The sequence below is a fragment of the Harmonia axyridis genome, chromosome 2, assembly GCF_914767665.1.
Source record: "Harmonia axyridis chromosome 2, icHarAxyr1.1, whole genome shotgun sequence".
NCBI lineage: Eukaryota > Metazoa > Arthropoda > Insecta > Coleoptera > Coccinellidae > Harmonia > Harmonia axyridis.
Genome location: NC_059502.1, coordinates 50,266,447 through 50,283,635, shown reverse-complemented (window position 1 = coordinate 50,283,635; position 17,189 = coordinate 50,266,447). Strand labels below are relative to the sequence as shown.

The window sequence follows — 17,189 nt, the reverse complement described above, 5'->3', positions numbered from 1 at the left end:
TACCGAAAGCAGCAAAAACAAATTTATCATGACTATATTTTTTCCTCAATCAACAAGATATCATCTTTCAGACGAGATCTAATTTGCTCGAAAATGTTGAGCCAAACTGAAGTTACAGGCACTTCAATCAGTCAGATTTCTCCCTTTCACCTACCCTTATTTGAAGTCGTAAAATCGAAAGTGATAATTCAAAAAGATAGAGAATTTTCCAAAGATTATAGTGATGATATTTTGTTCAACTTCATGTGAAACATTTTCGAGTAAAATTCATTTTTCTACTCGACGGTAGCTATTACGCCCCCTAGCGGTAGAGGTATGAACTTCAAAATAATTTCCAGTGTGTTCTCTTTATCACTTTAGTCATAAAAATTTTTACCGCAAGTCTCTACGATGAGTGGATCCTGAGATATAGCCGCTTACCTCGCTTATTTGCCCACCCTGTACAAACCATTTTTCACGAATCGTCACAGATGTCTTTGTAATCGAGTATAAATTTTCCGTCTAAATAACGACATTACATCGTCGTAAATTGTCCAACCATCCGTTGAAACCATAGAAAAAGTTCTGCCCATAAACATAGACGCTTGACGGAGATTTCTGCTAGATTCCTATGATAATTTTCTGAAATAAAATTAATTCGCCATTTTCAAATGACAGAGCATGAACCGAAAACAAACAAACAGAACTTCTTGTGAATGAACGGGTACGTTAAGTTCAACAAAACTTTTGTTTTTTTTTGCCGAACAATACGAATCAAATACAGTACCATTTTATACGCAAAATTTTTCCGTAAGATGTTTCCTATTCAAGATTTCTGATTATTTCAACTTGAAAAAATCACTCGATTTGAAACGAGTTTTCTGAAAATGCCAAGACGTAAATTAACAATAGGGATATCGGAATGCTACAGGGTGGCCTAACTTAGGTTGTTGTAGCGGAAAGGCTCCAAGTCAGCCAAAGTGTGATATCTCGACTTTGGAATTTGTTCAGGTTGACAGGCTCCGGAAAGACCAAGGCTTGGTAGGCGACGAAAAACAATACCTGCTCAGGATCGTTTCATCACCGTTTCGGCGAGAAGAAACCCTACATCTACATATTGAATGCAACGGAATAACCTTCAAAATGCAGATGTGGTCCAAGTTTCCATCGAAACCATCAGACGACATTTGAGAGAGGTGAATCTAGGTTCTAGACGTCCATTAAGAGGTGTTCCATTAACACGTGACCATAAGCGTCAAGGACTGGAATGGGCAAGGCAACATATCAATTGGAACGGTCATTGGCGTAGTGTTCTTTTCCTGAGTTCATGAGAACTATGGAACTGAAGGGAACTGTATACTAATGACGAATTATGGCGGGAACAGCTCTGATGGGATCACAATAGACCATCAAGTCGCAGTACAATGAAACCCTTCTTGAATCTATGTACATCTAAATTCCAATGATCTAAAGAATTACTTAGAATTTGGAAAATCTTAGTATACCTGTTATATACTGATCCACAAGAGTTGGGGATATCGTATTCAATCGTTTTGGAAAGTATGTAATCTTCGAAAAAATCGCTGTAAAATCATTTAAAACTCAATAACAACTTGAATAGATACAATAAAAATCAGTATGAGACGTTTCGAAAATCTGGTCGCCTTTTTTCTGGAGTTTGGTTCTTTGCATATGTTTCATGAATGTTCCTATTTTGAAATGGAGTCAGTTTATCAACGGCTTCGATTTGAAACGAGTTTTCTGAAAATGCCAAGACGTAAATTAACAAACGCTGAGGCTTATAGGACTATCGAAATGCTACAGGGTGGCCTAACTCAGGTTGTTGAAGCGGAAAGGCTCCAAGTCAGCCAAAGTGTGAATGTGTGATATCTCGACTTTGGAATAGGTTCAGGGAGGCAGGTTCCGTGTTGGAAAGACCAAGGCTTGGTGGGCGACGAAAAACAACAACCGCTCAGGATCATTTCATCACCGTTTCGGCGAAAATAAACCCTACATCTACGTGTAGAATGCTACGGAATACTCTTCAAAATGCAGATGGGGTCCAAGTTTCCATCGAAACCATCAGACGACGTTTGAGAGAGGTGAATCTAGGTTCTAGACGTCCATTAAGAGGAGTTCCATTAACACGTGACCATAAGCATCAAAGACTGGAATGGGCAAGGCAACATATCAATTGGAACGATCATTGACGTAGTGTCCTTTTCACTGATGAATCCAGATATGGACGATTTTCAGATTCTCGAAAAATAAGGGTATGGACAATCCCACACATACCCCGTTATCGTCGCTATGTCCAAGAAGTCCATCCATTCCGAGGGGGTAGTGTTCTGGTATGGGCCGGGATATGTTTCAACGGGCGCACAGATCTACATATTTGTCCTGGGAATATGACCGCCTTACACTATAGGGAGCATGTCATTGACAATGTTGTGCCAAATTTTCAGGCTGCTATTGGTGAAACTTTTCAATTTCTAGACGATAACGCTAGACCGAACCGTGCAGTCATAGTTGAGAATGCGCGCGAGCAGATTTAAATCGCATAGAACATGCATGGGATATGCTCCAAAGAAGATTAGATAATCATCAACCTACCCCAGAATCCTTAAATGATCTGAGATAGCTTCTGCCCTGTTTATGGAATCAAATTCCTCAAGAAATGTTCAACAACCTCGTGTGTTGTATGGAAAGATGATGTCAAGCTATTATTGCTGCCCGTGGAGGCCATACATTGTATTGATAGTATTAAAATTCTTGAATTCTCTGAGAATAAAATTTCGTTATTTTACTCGATTTTTCTTAACCACCTTGTATATGGTGCTGACCTACACGCTGAAATTAATTTTATTTCCTGCAACTTGAAATCATATTAGTATGAATTTTCATCATAAAAATCTCATTTAAACTATATTTTTTTGTAATTTAAGTCAATATTCCAATAACACATGTGGAGCGGTTTATTTAGGTTCTAGTTAAGTGACTTTGGAGAGACTATACTTCAATTTTGCACTCAGTTCTTTGTGACCAACTTTTCAACATTATTTTTCAAGATTTTTCCTCATACCCTGATCAACTATCGAGTAAACACCCTCCCTGTAAGACACGTAATCTAATAAGATCATCTTAAATACCTATGGCTCTATGTAATCTATCTCTCAAACATCTATGGGTAGACTAAGAGTATTCTAAGTAGTATTTTTCTAGTCTTGAATCATTTCCGTTTCCATGCTATACTCAGAGAGCTTTGGCTATCCAATTAATTTTTTGTCGACGAATGCTGAGCTAAATTTCTATCGACAGCATTTGTATCAAATTTCCTGATCCTGATGGCTCTATCTTATTCACATCCTGTTTATCATGAATTTCCATAACCGGACTCTCAATGTCCAAATGTTTTATAGATTCTACTCGATAGAAAACGGTAACAGCCACTAACAAAGTCAGAAAAGCTATGATAACATCCAGTACGGATATACACAGATGACAAGAAAGCTATTATCAAATCATAAATGAAAAATACTTACTACAAACGAACTCTCTTTGTGTGACAGCACTAGCATGACTACCATTGACCAGCGTCTTCGCCCAAACAGCCAGATCTCTGTGTGTTTCAGCACGCAGGTTGTGAGTGACTACTCCTTCGACGGTGGCACAGCGAATGCTAAATTCTGGAGTGTCTTGTCGTTTGGCCGATCCTACTAATCTGGTGGCGATTAAGGCGTACGCTTCTGCTGGCGTCTTCCAAGATTCACCTGACCAGGGCGCGCTCTCGTAAAACCGGAGCTCACTGTCAGTGACCGCTGCAAAGATGGCCTGCCACCTTTCGGCATCTTCGGAACTCTCCGAACTAGACATTTGGTTCTGAAAAAATTGGATTCTTGAAATTTAGTTTCATTGGTGATACCATCTCGATTTACTGCTTTAACAAATTGCTTCATCTGTCCCAAATTAATATGATGAGGCAGAACCAAAGCTTTGTTGATTACGTTTTATTTTCCATGAATCATGACATCTCTTGGCCCAATTTTTTAGGGTTAGATTCATCAATCAAAATTTCAAGTAAACTTATAGATCATTCAATTCAACAACAAAAAGGTACTCTTGGTAAAACTCGATACAATGTACCGTTTTCGGAATATTTTGTTTGGGAAATTATGCAGTATTAACCGATGCTGCTATGCAGAAATAATAAAATCTTTAATTATTATCAATTAGAATACATTATGTGAACTGAAAATTTCTCATCGCGTAAATGAGACTTTATCGATAATAAATTAATTTCATCAATAATAATGTTGAAATTTCTCGGATTCTTCTCAGTCACGATTTCAGTTGTTGGAGTAGACAGTTTGGTCGTATCTTAAAAAAGAAGTCTATGCTACGAAGGTAAATTTACGTCAAGAATTGGAAGAAAATTTCAGAAAAAGGATAAACTTGTACATTAACTAACTCTAACTGAATTTCATTTTATGTTATTAGTCTTTTTTAATATTTTCTGTTCTTATTTCTGATTTGATTGATAATTTGACCATTACACTATACCAGTATCGGTTATTACTCCATAATTTTCAAATCAAAATATCACGAAAACGGTACAGGGTGGGCAAATTTCGATGTTTTAGCGCTACAACTTTTGAACCGGAGGAGATAGACAAAATCTGATACCCTCTCCTCGGTCGCTTTTTCTGAGAAACTAATAAGGGTAATATTCATTTTTGGCTACCTTCTTTTGTTTTCGAGTTATAAGCGAAAATTGGAAAAATGGCGATATCGAAAAACATTTATATAAATAAATATTGAGACACTTATCTAAAAAAAGGTTTTTGACCATTTTCTATTATTTATAATGATACCATACGATGTTATATATTTTTGAAATCAAGAAAAATTGAGCTTTCAAAAAATAACACCGAAATCTAGTGTTCCGATTTGAAAAAACCTAACTTTGGTTCATAGCTTCGTAATCAAAAACTATTTCGAAAAGACGAGCACTTCACTGGATTCAACGTAAAAAAATGGCTGTATGATCTCTGTATGAACTCTATCATCAGTATTAGCGGAGATATAAATGTTTTTCGATATCGCCATTTTTCCAATTTTCGCTTATAACTCAAAAGCTAAAGAAGGAGGCCAAAAATGAATACTAACCTTGTTAGTTTTTCAGAAAAAAAGACCGAGAAGGGGGTATCAGATTTTGTCTATCTCCTCTGATTCAAAAGTTGTAGTACTAAAACATCGAAATTTGCCCACCCTGTACATTGTATCGAGTTTCACCAAAAGTACCTTTTTGCTGAAGAATAGAATGATTTTCAAGTTCACTTGAAACTTTGATTAATGAATCTAACCTCAAAAAAGGTTTTGTAAAATACTACTTGGTATGACGCGTGGAACTGCAGCCTTCTATGGGAGTCAAATATAAAAATATATTCATAACATGTTCCAGAACATATTCGTAAAAATGTCATTACAATGTTGCCATTATAGTTTCTGCGAAATCGTAAAAATGTGTACATTTTATTCTCTCCAACGCCCTTCATCTTGAATAGAGATGGCGTAATTTACACTTTGTGTATTTGTGAATTTTTCGAAATTTCCACAAAAAATTAAAAGTCAAGCTCAGTGAAATGTCATTGAATTATCAAAATACACTCTTTAGTTATGGTTATTGAAATTATTTGTTATATAATCGTAACGAATGCCAACTCGAGCATAGACAATATATTTCGATTATACGAACATCTTCACTCGACATAGTTCTCGAAACAACACTCGAGCTGCGCTCTCGTGTCATGACTCGGTGTATATTCGAATATTGTCTATGGTCTTGTGATATTATCACTGAAAATCTCCTTAGCCAATTTAGGACAGCAAAAACACGTTGGATTATAGACATCATACAAGGCATCTTCTCAAACAAGCGGCTGTGGTGCCCAGATTGAAAAGATATCACCTTCAGCATGGTTGGCTTTGATTCAGATTTTGTGCGGTTGTTGAGGGATCAAGCTGCAGACCATGGGATTTCAATTCATAGGCAAGTATGTGTTGGAGTGAACACGATGTACCTAATTGAATTAATTTTAAATTTTTTTCACCTCATGGCGTTGGCGCTATTACAAAAAAGAAGATCTCCAGCTCAAGTCACGAGGTCACCGTGATTGTTTATAATATTCATTATTATCATACATTTATCATGTCGATATGGATAAACCTTATTATTATCTCTTTTATAATGAAAAGAAATATCAGTTTCCAGATAAAGTAGGTCCTTTTCTTTCAATTTGGGTTCAATTATTTCAGTAGATTCCTTTATCTCATATGAGATCGGTCAGTTTTTCTATTGAAACACTGTGGAGTTTTTAAATCTGCTTCGAATTCGCTGTTATCAACACATTGAATTATTTGAACTTTATCTTCAGAGGATCTCTCCCTACCTTCTTCTGGGAGTTCAGGAAGACTGCTGCAGGATCGAACGGGTATTTCTTACGAATGCACTAGGTACAGGGTTTTTTGGAAAATTTAGATAAGGGTATGTCCATTTATGACTTAATATGCTTTTAATATAAACGAGATAAAAATGGGAGCCATCATTATGGTTTCGCAGTCCTCTCCAAACCATTGGCATACTTAAGGCACTTCCTCAACTATTCTCTATCGCCAATATTCAAGACATGTTTCACATACGAAATGTGATGCACAAGATTCATCCTGATCTTCCAAATTAAAGCCAAAATGGCCAAGATAAGTTTTTCCACAAAGTTATAAATAGTTTTGCTGTTCTATCTATTCACCACATATAAAGTAGAGTGATAAGAAATCCATCATTTTAGCAAAAAAACAAGGTTTCAATTTATAACGGTCAGAATGAACCGTAAGGGTGCAGCTTATAGTAGTTAATTTCCTGCCAATTCCACCAAACAAACAGCAAAACCTTCGTGGCCGTCAATCTTAGCTTGACCACCGTTTACGCCGCGTTTCGATCAAGACCGTTTTTGCTTGACGTTGTCGTAAGTATTCCACTTTTCATCACCAGTCACCAACCGTTTCAAAAATGAATCGAATTTGTTACGATTCAGCAGCGAGTCGCAGATGGAAATTCGGTCTAAGAGGTTTTTTGCGTTAATTTATGTGGTGCCCATGCCTTTTTTTGAGACCAGCCTTATGCAAATGGTTCCAAACAGTTTTTTGTGCAATCTTCAGATCTTGGGAAATCGAAACAGCGCTTACATGATGGTCGGACTCGACAATATCCATTATTTTCCGACATTTTCAACAATTGGCGTTTCAGTGCGTGGTGCATATTTGACATCGGAATTACCGGAACAAAATCGACGAAACCAAAATTGCACATGGCTGTTACAGTATCGGAACCATAATAGTATATTGTGCAACAAGTGGGGAAAGTCCACCTTTTCTCGCGAGTATGGAAGTTTGTGGCACGAGCCTGAAATGCGAGTGCAGCAAACATACGTGCGAGAAAAGGACTTTCTCCACATGTTGCGAACTATACTTTCCCTACAACTGCACAAATTTCAATAATTCAAGTAATGGACTTGATTCAATTAGAAATGGCTTTCGTTGATAGTATGTACTAATTTATTGCGTTTCCATAGAAACGACTCAAAAGCCCCATTTCATTGGTCTACAGAGCTAGGTGTGGGCAAAGTGCCGAGAGAAATAATATTTTCCACAGTATGAGCGATACGTAGTTTTGAAATTGAGTAAGCTGTGAAGAATATTACGCTACTTTCATAGCAGTTGTAGGAAAAAACTATTTATTTTTCAGTCTCTTGGCTTATATTTTCGCCTTCATCGCAGAAAAACTTGTGGAATACAGCTCATTTTCTCTTTGCTATTGCCCATATTTGTCGCGCGCTCAAACTAAACTCAGTCAACTAATCATAAAACTGTCAGAATAGTATATTGTGCAAAAAGTGGGGAAAGTCCAACTTTTCTCGCGAGTGTGGAAGTTTTGCTGCAAATACACGAGCGAGAAAAGGACTTTCTCCACATGTTGTATTTATTTCAATAATTAAAGTAATGGACTTGATTCAAATCAAAATGACCTTCGTTGACAGTATGTGCTAATTTATTGTGTTTCCATAGAAACGACTCAAAAGCCCAATTTCATTGGTCTACCAAGCAAGGTGTGGGCAAAGTGCCGTGAGAAATAATATTTTCCACAGTATGAGCAATACATAGTTTTGAAATTGAGTAAGCTATGAAGAATACACTACTTTTCATAGCAGTTGTAGGAAAAAGAATTTGTAGTACGAAATCTCATTTTCGCCAACTAGTAGAACCCGATTGGCCTTATACAAACTAATGAATAAAACATTCTAATGGAAATATAAACAACAGCTGCATGATTTACAGAGGTACTTCTCTTTGTGGATGTCATTGTTTTAGTTCAGTGTTTTGATACCATTTTATGAAACGAATAAAATTTACAAAAAATTATAGCACATCTTCACTTGCGAAAACTCAATAATATACTAATTGAGTATCAATAAAAAACGATGTTTCTGACTATTCCAAGAATGAAATAAATGATTCAGACCAGGGATTGAGAAAGTCAGGTTAACCTAATACGAAACCTTATACAAGAAGATTGATCCAGGTATACATTCTGATTATTAGATTCGAATTTTGTATTGGAAATTTCTATTTGGTAGTTAGGAATAAATTTATTTCTTCAATTTCAGCATGATCAGAACTATCATTAATTAACCTTCATATCAAAAATTGAGGACTTTTTTTAAATCAACACATTAAATATATATATACAGGGTGGCCACTTTTTCAATGGGATTGTATTGGTAACTTTTAATCCATAAGAGTTAGAAGGTCGGTCAAATGGAGAAAAAGTTGCATGCATAGAAGCATTATCAAGCAGTTTAAACAAATCGAGATTATCAGGGCCGGTTTTCGAGATATCATAAGAAAAGTAAATTATGTCATTTTGATTTTTCTTTTTTTCCCACTTTATTTCAAATATTATAAAAAAATGGTACGGGAATTTTTTATTCGACAATAAATTATCCTCAATTTGACGTAATCAGATTTCGTATCCAACGTTTCGTACTCTCTGGGCCACCCTCAACCTCATTTTTTTCAATACGGACCTGCATATTTTATGACATTTTTCGAAATAACTTTTAACGCTGAATTCAACGATATATCATACAATGTCATTCAAAGTTGATTTTCAGGTGATTTTGACCCTCATCCAAATTTAATGGTGTTTATGTAAGAAAAAACAAGTCTATTAACGATATCAATGTTCTGACCCAAATTCAATCGAACCCAGAAAAAAAATCGAGAACTGTGGCCAGTGAATGGAATTTTTCAAGAACTGCTGGTAATAAAATAGTAAAGAGACGCGAATACAATGATTTTAAATTTGAATACCAAGCCTCGCAAAAATTATATCGTAATGATCTCAAAAGTTCGATTCTGTAATTTGTTTCAACGATTCAAATGACAAATACAACAATAGTGATACCTCGCGAGAGAATTGAGAATGTTTTGGAAGGTATTCAAGGAGACCAAACAAGCAAATGTATAAGAAGTATGGGTTGCAGAACCGTAAAGTGCATTTTACAAAATGGTGGACTTTTCGAACACTTACTTTTTTATATTTACTTTCGAATAATCATTTGATTTTTCTTTCATTAAATGATACTTTCGTTTAATTATTATGAATTGAAATATTCAAATGATTATTATAAAAGAAGAACCAAGAAACCAGTATACTGGTTTCTTGCTTTGATTCTAATATGTTCCATTTGGTTCAAGATGGGTAAGTTGATTTTCTTATCGAAATTTATTGCATATTGCATGTTGTTAATTAAACTAAATGAAGGTAATACAGATCCGACCCGAAGAAAATTGGATAAGGGTCAAAATCACCTGAAAATCAACTTTGAATGACATTGTATGATATATCGTTGAATTCAGCGTTAAAAGTTATTTCGAAAAATGTCATAAAATATGCAGGTCCGTATTGAAAAAAATGAGGTTGAGGGTGGCCCAGAGAGTACGAAACGTTGGATACGAAATCTGATTACGTCAAATTGAGGATAATTTACTGTCGAATAAAAAGTTCCTGTAACATTTTTTGATAATATTCGAAATAAAGTGGGAAAAAAAGAAAATCAAAATGACATAATTTACTTTTCTTATGATATCTCGAAAACCGGCCCTGATAATCTCGATTTGTTTGAACTACTCGATAATGCTTCTATGCATGCAACTTTTTCTCCATTTGACCGACCTTCTAACTCTTATGGTTTAAAAGTTACCAATACAATCCCATTGAAAAAGTGGCCACCCTGTATAAATCAGTGGATGAATTTCCGCAACGATGATATAACCTTTCAAATAACACAATTTCATACAAACAGTTCAGAAAATATTTTGAGCAAAGTTAGTAATATCAGCAATGTCTATGGTTACATGATGTGGTTGGTTACATGATGTGGTCTCATGTTGAAGTTTTAGATAATTCTGAAAGCAAATCGTATCAAGTTTCAGAAACTAATTACGAACTTGCTGAATTCTGTTTCCAAGTCTCTGTTGTCCATATTATTCGCAAGTACATATATCGTTATAATGAACCATAATTCCTTTCATCATTTATACTAGGTAATACTAAAATAAAAACCCTCGGTATTTGAGAGAGAACATAAAATTTTCGATATACACTCAAAATGGAATTCAGGTTGATAAAAATGAATATGGAAGGATCTTTCCGTACAGGGAAATAATATAAATGCAAAGCATGAAAAACTCCACATAAAGAATCGATGATTCCATGAAATGAAAAAATCCGAGCATAATAATTCTTATTAAATCTTAAAATCGATTTCAAAACATAATAAAATGACAGATAATATATACAGAAAAATTTTCTCAGAAAATCTACCTGTTTCGATCACTTCGTAATAAATGCTCTGCAATCGAAAATTCTACGAAGAGGGGTAACAACAACAGGGGCATTAATATGCTATGGAGGTTTTGGCTGAAATCCAATTAATCAAAATTCAATCAGCACTATTTTCCCCTAGGTACAAGGGCATCGGAACAAAGATTCGAATTTGCGGAATTAAAATCAATTCCAGGAAATATTCGAATTCGGGAATGAATTATTGGAGAAGTTAATTCATTTTCTCGGTTTTGTACGGGATGACTCCCCTTGGATTGAATAACGGATGGTATCAGGGATCAAATATTGACAGAAGGAAGTAATTCATAACAATTCAATTATTTGACGACACAGATGAAGGGCAAACACCATCAGACTGAATTCTGTCTAAAAAGGATGGTGGATTGATCCTTTTGAAATCCTCTCAAAGAGATGGATGAAATACTTTTTTCTGATTCTGTGGCAAATCCAACCGTTCTGATATACCTTGTAGAACAAAATCGTTCGGAAATATCTCAGTTTCATACAGAATTCATGGATATATTTCATTATTATATGTCGGTAATCCGAACTCTCCTCTCACGGATTCATCTATTATCTGTCAAAGAAAACAGTTCTGCCAATCATCATTAGTTAATTTCAAATTACCTAAACTAAATGTTTTTCATTAATGTTAATGAAAATTCGGTAATTTCGAGAAAATTATGTATAACACTCGTAGAGAAGGCTCATTTTAACACTCGCTCCTTCAAACTCGAGCCACGAAGTGGTTCGATTCTGAGATTTCAACTTGGTTGAAGAATATCAATGCCGTCTGTTTTTGTATTATGAATAAGTATTTGTCAATGAGTTGAAAGACATCATATATACTGAAGCAAAATTTAAAAAACATCTGTGATTCAGTTCGATTGCCAGTCTAGTGTATTTTGGGATTTTCGGAACGAATTATAAAAATATAGATGTTTAAAATCGGAGTGTCGAATATTCAGTCAGATGTAGATTAAACTGAAGTTGTAGTAACACTAGTAACCACACAGAATATTCTTAAAGGGGATTACCACACACGTGACTGCTGAGTTCAAAACGAAATTATAGATTTTTCCAATTACAACTACCGATTTTTATTGGATTTTCACATAATAATCTTCATTGTAGGATCATTAATTTTTTAATTTGAAAACGTAAAAAAATTTTGGTTACTTTTTATTTTTCGCAAAAGAATTGATGAAATGTTTAATGCACAAAGCACTGATATATTTTCGGAATATTCGTGAAAAAAAACCTACACAAAATAATTAAAAAAGTGAAACTATAATTTTGTGAAAAAATAGTCGATCATTATACAGGGTGTTTCATTGGTAAATGTACATACGTCAACCTCAGGTGGAGCTGCCCTAGACGAATCCAAAAAACCCATATATGATAGGTCTAATCTTTCCCATAGCCCATAGGATGGTTTATAAATTCACCAATATTTCAATTCCTTATAACTTTCGAACCACCCAGTATATTTGATTGATATTTGGAACGAACAATTTACTCCATTAGGTCCTTCGATAAATCTTTAAACTAATTGAAAAAGTCAGGTCCGTATTAGAAAAATTTGGGAGATTTAACATCCTGTAAAGTGGAATATTGGAATTTTATGGGAATATTCGTGAAGAGCAGAAATTTTTCAATGGGGATCAGTAGATTTTAATGTCCCACACGTCATTTAACTCTTAGAAAATTTCAGACAAAAATTTAGTTCAATCGTAGAATTTCACTAACTTTTCAGAAAAATCGTACATTGAGATTGAATTGTAAAATTATCTTGTTCGCTGATTTCCTTATTTGAGATGTCGTATTTCCAATAATTTTCTTGATCAATTACGCATTTATCAAGCATTCATTCAAATATATTTCATCCGCTTCTTTTGTTTTGCCTTCTTCATATTCTGGTTCTTTATTAATATTTACAATATCTGAATCATTTTCCAGTTTCATATTTTTCTCTTCAGCAACAGAAATTTCTTCGCTATTTGGAAGAGTTACAGTTTCTTTTACTTTTCAATTTATATTTGTCATATCTTTCAACCCTTCCTCTTGAAGAATTTTCACTTCGGTGATTATTTTCTTTATCAGCTTCGTACAGGCTGGGCAAATTTCGATGTTTTAGCACTAGCACAACTTTTGAATCAGAGGAGGTAGACAAAATCTGATACCTCATTCTCGTTCTCTTTTTGGGATGAACTCAGAAGAGTAGTATTCATTTTTGAACACCTTCTTTCATTGTCGATATCACAATTAAAACATTACACAGGCACTTTTTTACGTAGAATCCAGTGGGGTGCTAGTCCTTTTGAAACAGATTTTCAATTACGAAGCTATGATCCAAAATTATGTTTTTTCAAATGGGAACACTAGATTTCTGAGTCAGTTTTCATTACAGTTTTTCCACAACAAGGATTTTTTTTTCAGTTCTTCATTTTTTCTGAATTGAGCACTCAAAAATATTGTAATGTTACCAGAAATCGAAACTTCGAAGATTATACATAAGTGAACACACTGAATAGAATATAGCTCAGAAATGTCGTTGAACACCATCTCGCAAATGCTTCGCAAACGAATGATTCTCCCGGGGTCATCTACGCGACTATGTATGTTTGTCCGGTTTATAATGAAACACCCTGTATATGCAGTCTTTCTCCGCTTCAGCATGGTCAGAAATTCTCTGTCTCCATCTATCCTTTTCAAGACCTCAACGGTAACATGAGCGGTCCAGGGCAAAGTCTGTAGATTGCACAGGTTGTCTCATAACTTGGTTTGAAGAGTGGGGTAACGCGTCATCCGGTGTCTGTCAAGGTCTACAGAGTGTCTGTATCGCCCTTGGCCATCATTGACACACATTTTATTGTAGCTATTTTATGATTGAAGATATTGAAGACTATTTAGGATAGGCTACAAACGATATACGAGATCGAACTAATAAGAAAATCCGTGAAAACCCACGATTGCATTGCAATCAAATGTTATTTATTTGAATGTGTAAACCGAGTGACGTCACAAATGGTTGACGCTGATTGGTTGAACCTGCCTAAATCTATAGACCTTGGGTCCAGGGTATCTTTAATATACTGCGCAACACAAAGTACCATTTCCTGAAATTAATTATGGAGGGGAAAATTGAGGGATAGCGGGGTATAGGTAGAAAGAAATATTCATGACTCAAGAACATCAGGGACTGGACGAATATGGACGCCCATGAACTATTTAGAGCCGCACAGAACCGCCATAATTGTTGCAAACATTCATTGAGATGGATATTGTACTTCAAGAAGACGACCCTGTATATAATCTCTTCGATAAAAACAATAGGATATTACCTCTGGTCGTGGTTTCCTCAAAAACCAACCTATATGCCTCAAATCGGGAATGAATCTGGAAGCCTCATGTAAAGCGGCAGTGGTCAGCATTGACAAAGCTGAGTGCAGTGTATTGAACCAGGCTATTGCTTCTGCTTGATCTGATGCTCGTAGGACACAGCTGTGGACTGCATCAGGCGAGTGGAGTTCCATTGTTCGATTTTCTGGAAAAAATGTGAGTTGTAATGTAATATATATCATATATCATTTTATAAATGCCATTTTGAATCACTAAGACGACAAACATTGAGCTTTAGGTCTTTTCAGTGATCCTAGCAAAGCTTTCGATTGCGTTAACCATGAGCTTTTACCACTGAAATTAGATGAATATGGCATAAGAGTAAGACCGAATGATTGGATATGTTCTTTTTTTAACAAATAGAAAGCAGCAGTTTTCAGTCCGGACTTATTTTATTCAGAGTTTTTATAAATGACCTTCCTTCATCATTAGATTGTTGCCTTACGACGAATATGTCGATGACACTAATATACTAGTAAAAATATACCAGAAATTCTCGAAAGAGCAGAAATCATCTGTTGACGCAAAACGTTGGTTCGATATGAATAAGCTGAAAATTAATTAATCTAAAACCAATTTGATGCTAGAACAATACGTAACATGGAATCTAAAGAATCATGCAGAGGCAAATTTGAGACTTTGTCTATCAAGACTGTTTATGTTCTCTATATTTATGAATGTTTTTGTTCACTTTCAAAAATCAAAATCAATTCGATACAGGTAACAGTCATGATTATGCTACCAGAACATATGATCTTAGTTATCCACAGCACAGGTCAACTTTATTAGAAAGAGGTCCTTTATACAGGGTCTTTCACGAGGAACCTCACCCATATTTATACGGGAAACTACTGAACGTATTTTCATGAAATTCAGCACTTGACGTCAACTTCCGTTTTTCAAATTAGAACACCATTTTTTTATTGCAGAAATAGATTCCTTAGAAAATTTCAAGTTATTTCGATATAACATTTTTCAGTTTTGGTTGGAAAATTCTCTCTGAGCGGGAAAATTCGAAAAAAAATCGAAAATAGAGCTCCGCTGAAACAAGAATAACTTCGAGGTTTTTGGATGGAAAATTTTCATTTTTGAGATTTTTCAAGATGTAAGATTGATGTATCCACTTCAAGAATCGAAATCGCGATTCATGATACAGGGGGTGAAAAAATCGCTTTCAAAATCGTGAAAAATCAATATTTTCAAATTAGAACCCCATTTTTTTATGGCAGATATTGAATCTACGTTAAAAAATAATGTGAGTGTATGCATCACACCCTTGCCCTAAAGTGGATATTTTCTGAGTTATTCACAAAAAACTGTTTTTCGTCTTGAATGCTCAGCTATTTCTTTTCCCTTCACGACAAAAAGATGAAATTTTCAGGAACTGTTATTTAAACCATGTTTTAGATTTTACTACCCTAATATGCAAGAGAAAAAAGTTACAGGTTGTTCCTAAATAGATGGCGAATTTTGATTCGAATTTGTATCGGAAACCTCTTTATTTCAACTAATCGGCCATCGGTTTTCTCTCCAGTGATAAATAAATAATTCCTTATGAACCATATGCAAAAACTTACCATGTTTTACATTCTTTTTTTTTAATGATAGATATCATTAATTACATCTGCCAAATTCCTCTTTATTCAATAGCATTTTGTGTTTACTATTAATTTGGTGATAATTCGTATTAAGTTATAAAATCGATCACTATGCCTAATTTTACCAATGAAGATTATTTAAATCTCATTCTACTTCATGGAGAATGTAATAAAGTTGTAGATAGAACGATTCGACTGTTCATTAAGAGGTTTCCTGACCGACCCAGGCCAACGAGAGATACCATTAACAGAACCATGACAAACTTGAGAAATGTCGGATCTTTCGTTAAGAAAACTATACACAGAGAAAAAAGTGTAGTAGAAGATGAGAACAACGAAATTACAGTTCTTGCATATTTTCGTGTGAATCCTCAAAATTCTCTCAAAGATGCCGAGATTGATCTGGGTCACATTTATGATGGGACTTTAACTGGTAAGATAGAACACTACACATGTTTGCATTATTTAAAGAATGTTCTCTCTTAGGAGATAGATATTCTGACATATTGACTCAAATAATTGAGCCGCTAGTACAGAACCATTATGACTTATGGTATCAACAAGATGGCGCGCCTCCACACAATTCACTCAATGTGTCAAATATCCTCTACAGGCTATTTGAAGATCGATGGTTGGCGAACAATGGTCCACATCTTTGGCCACCACGTTCTCCCGATTTAACTCCTTTAGACTATTATGTTTGGGGTAGGATAAAAAATATTGTCTACTCAACTCCCCTGACTGATAAAGAGGACTGCATAGAACGAGTCAGAAATGCGTTCAGGTTTGTTTAGATTTTTAGATTCATAGTTTTGAAACTCAATTTGGTTTTTAAACACTTTTGCAGATCTCTTCCTCCCGATGAAATAAGAAGAGCAACGCACGAAGCATTCCTGAGACGTATAAATAAATGTCTAGAAATTAACGGTCAAAACTTTGAGAATCTTCTCTAGTTATAACTGCGAGAGTTTGCCATGGTTCTCCTAATAGTAACTTGAAGTCGGTTTCAAGAAGGGGTAAAAAATCTACAGCATGGTTCAAATAACAGTCCTGAAAATTTCATCTTTTTGGCGTGAAGGGAAAAGAAATAGCTGAAAATTCAAGACGAAAAACAGTTTTTTGTGAATAACTCAGAAAATATCCATTTTAGGGCAAGGGTGTGATGCATACACTCACATTATTTTTCAACGTAGATTCAATATCTGCCATAAAAAAATGGGGTTCTGATTTGAAAAAATTGATTTTTC

At 35.0% G+C, this 17,189-nt stretch overlaps 1 protein-coding gene across 1 annotated transcript in view; it reads right to left on the bottom strand.

Annotated features, from left to right (window-relative positions):
• The window catches only part of LOC123671918 (beta-1-syntrophin), a 272,357-nt gene that overhangs the window by 15,071 nt on the left and 240,097 nt on the right, over positions 1-17,189 (bottom strand). The window contains exons 3-4 of the mRNA XM_045605808.1: positions 14,287-14,489; positions 3,522-3,858 (exon numbers count right to left, since the gene is read on the bottom strand). Coding sequence (XP_045461764.1) covers positions 3,522-3,858; positions 14,287-14,489 — 540 coding nt within the window. The remainder of the gene's footprint in view (positions 1-3,521; positions 3,859-14,286; positions 14,490-17,189) is intronic.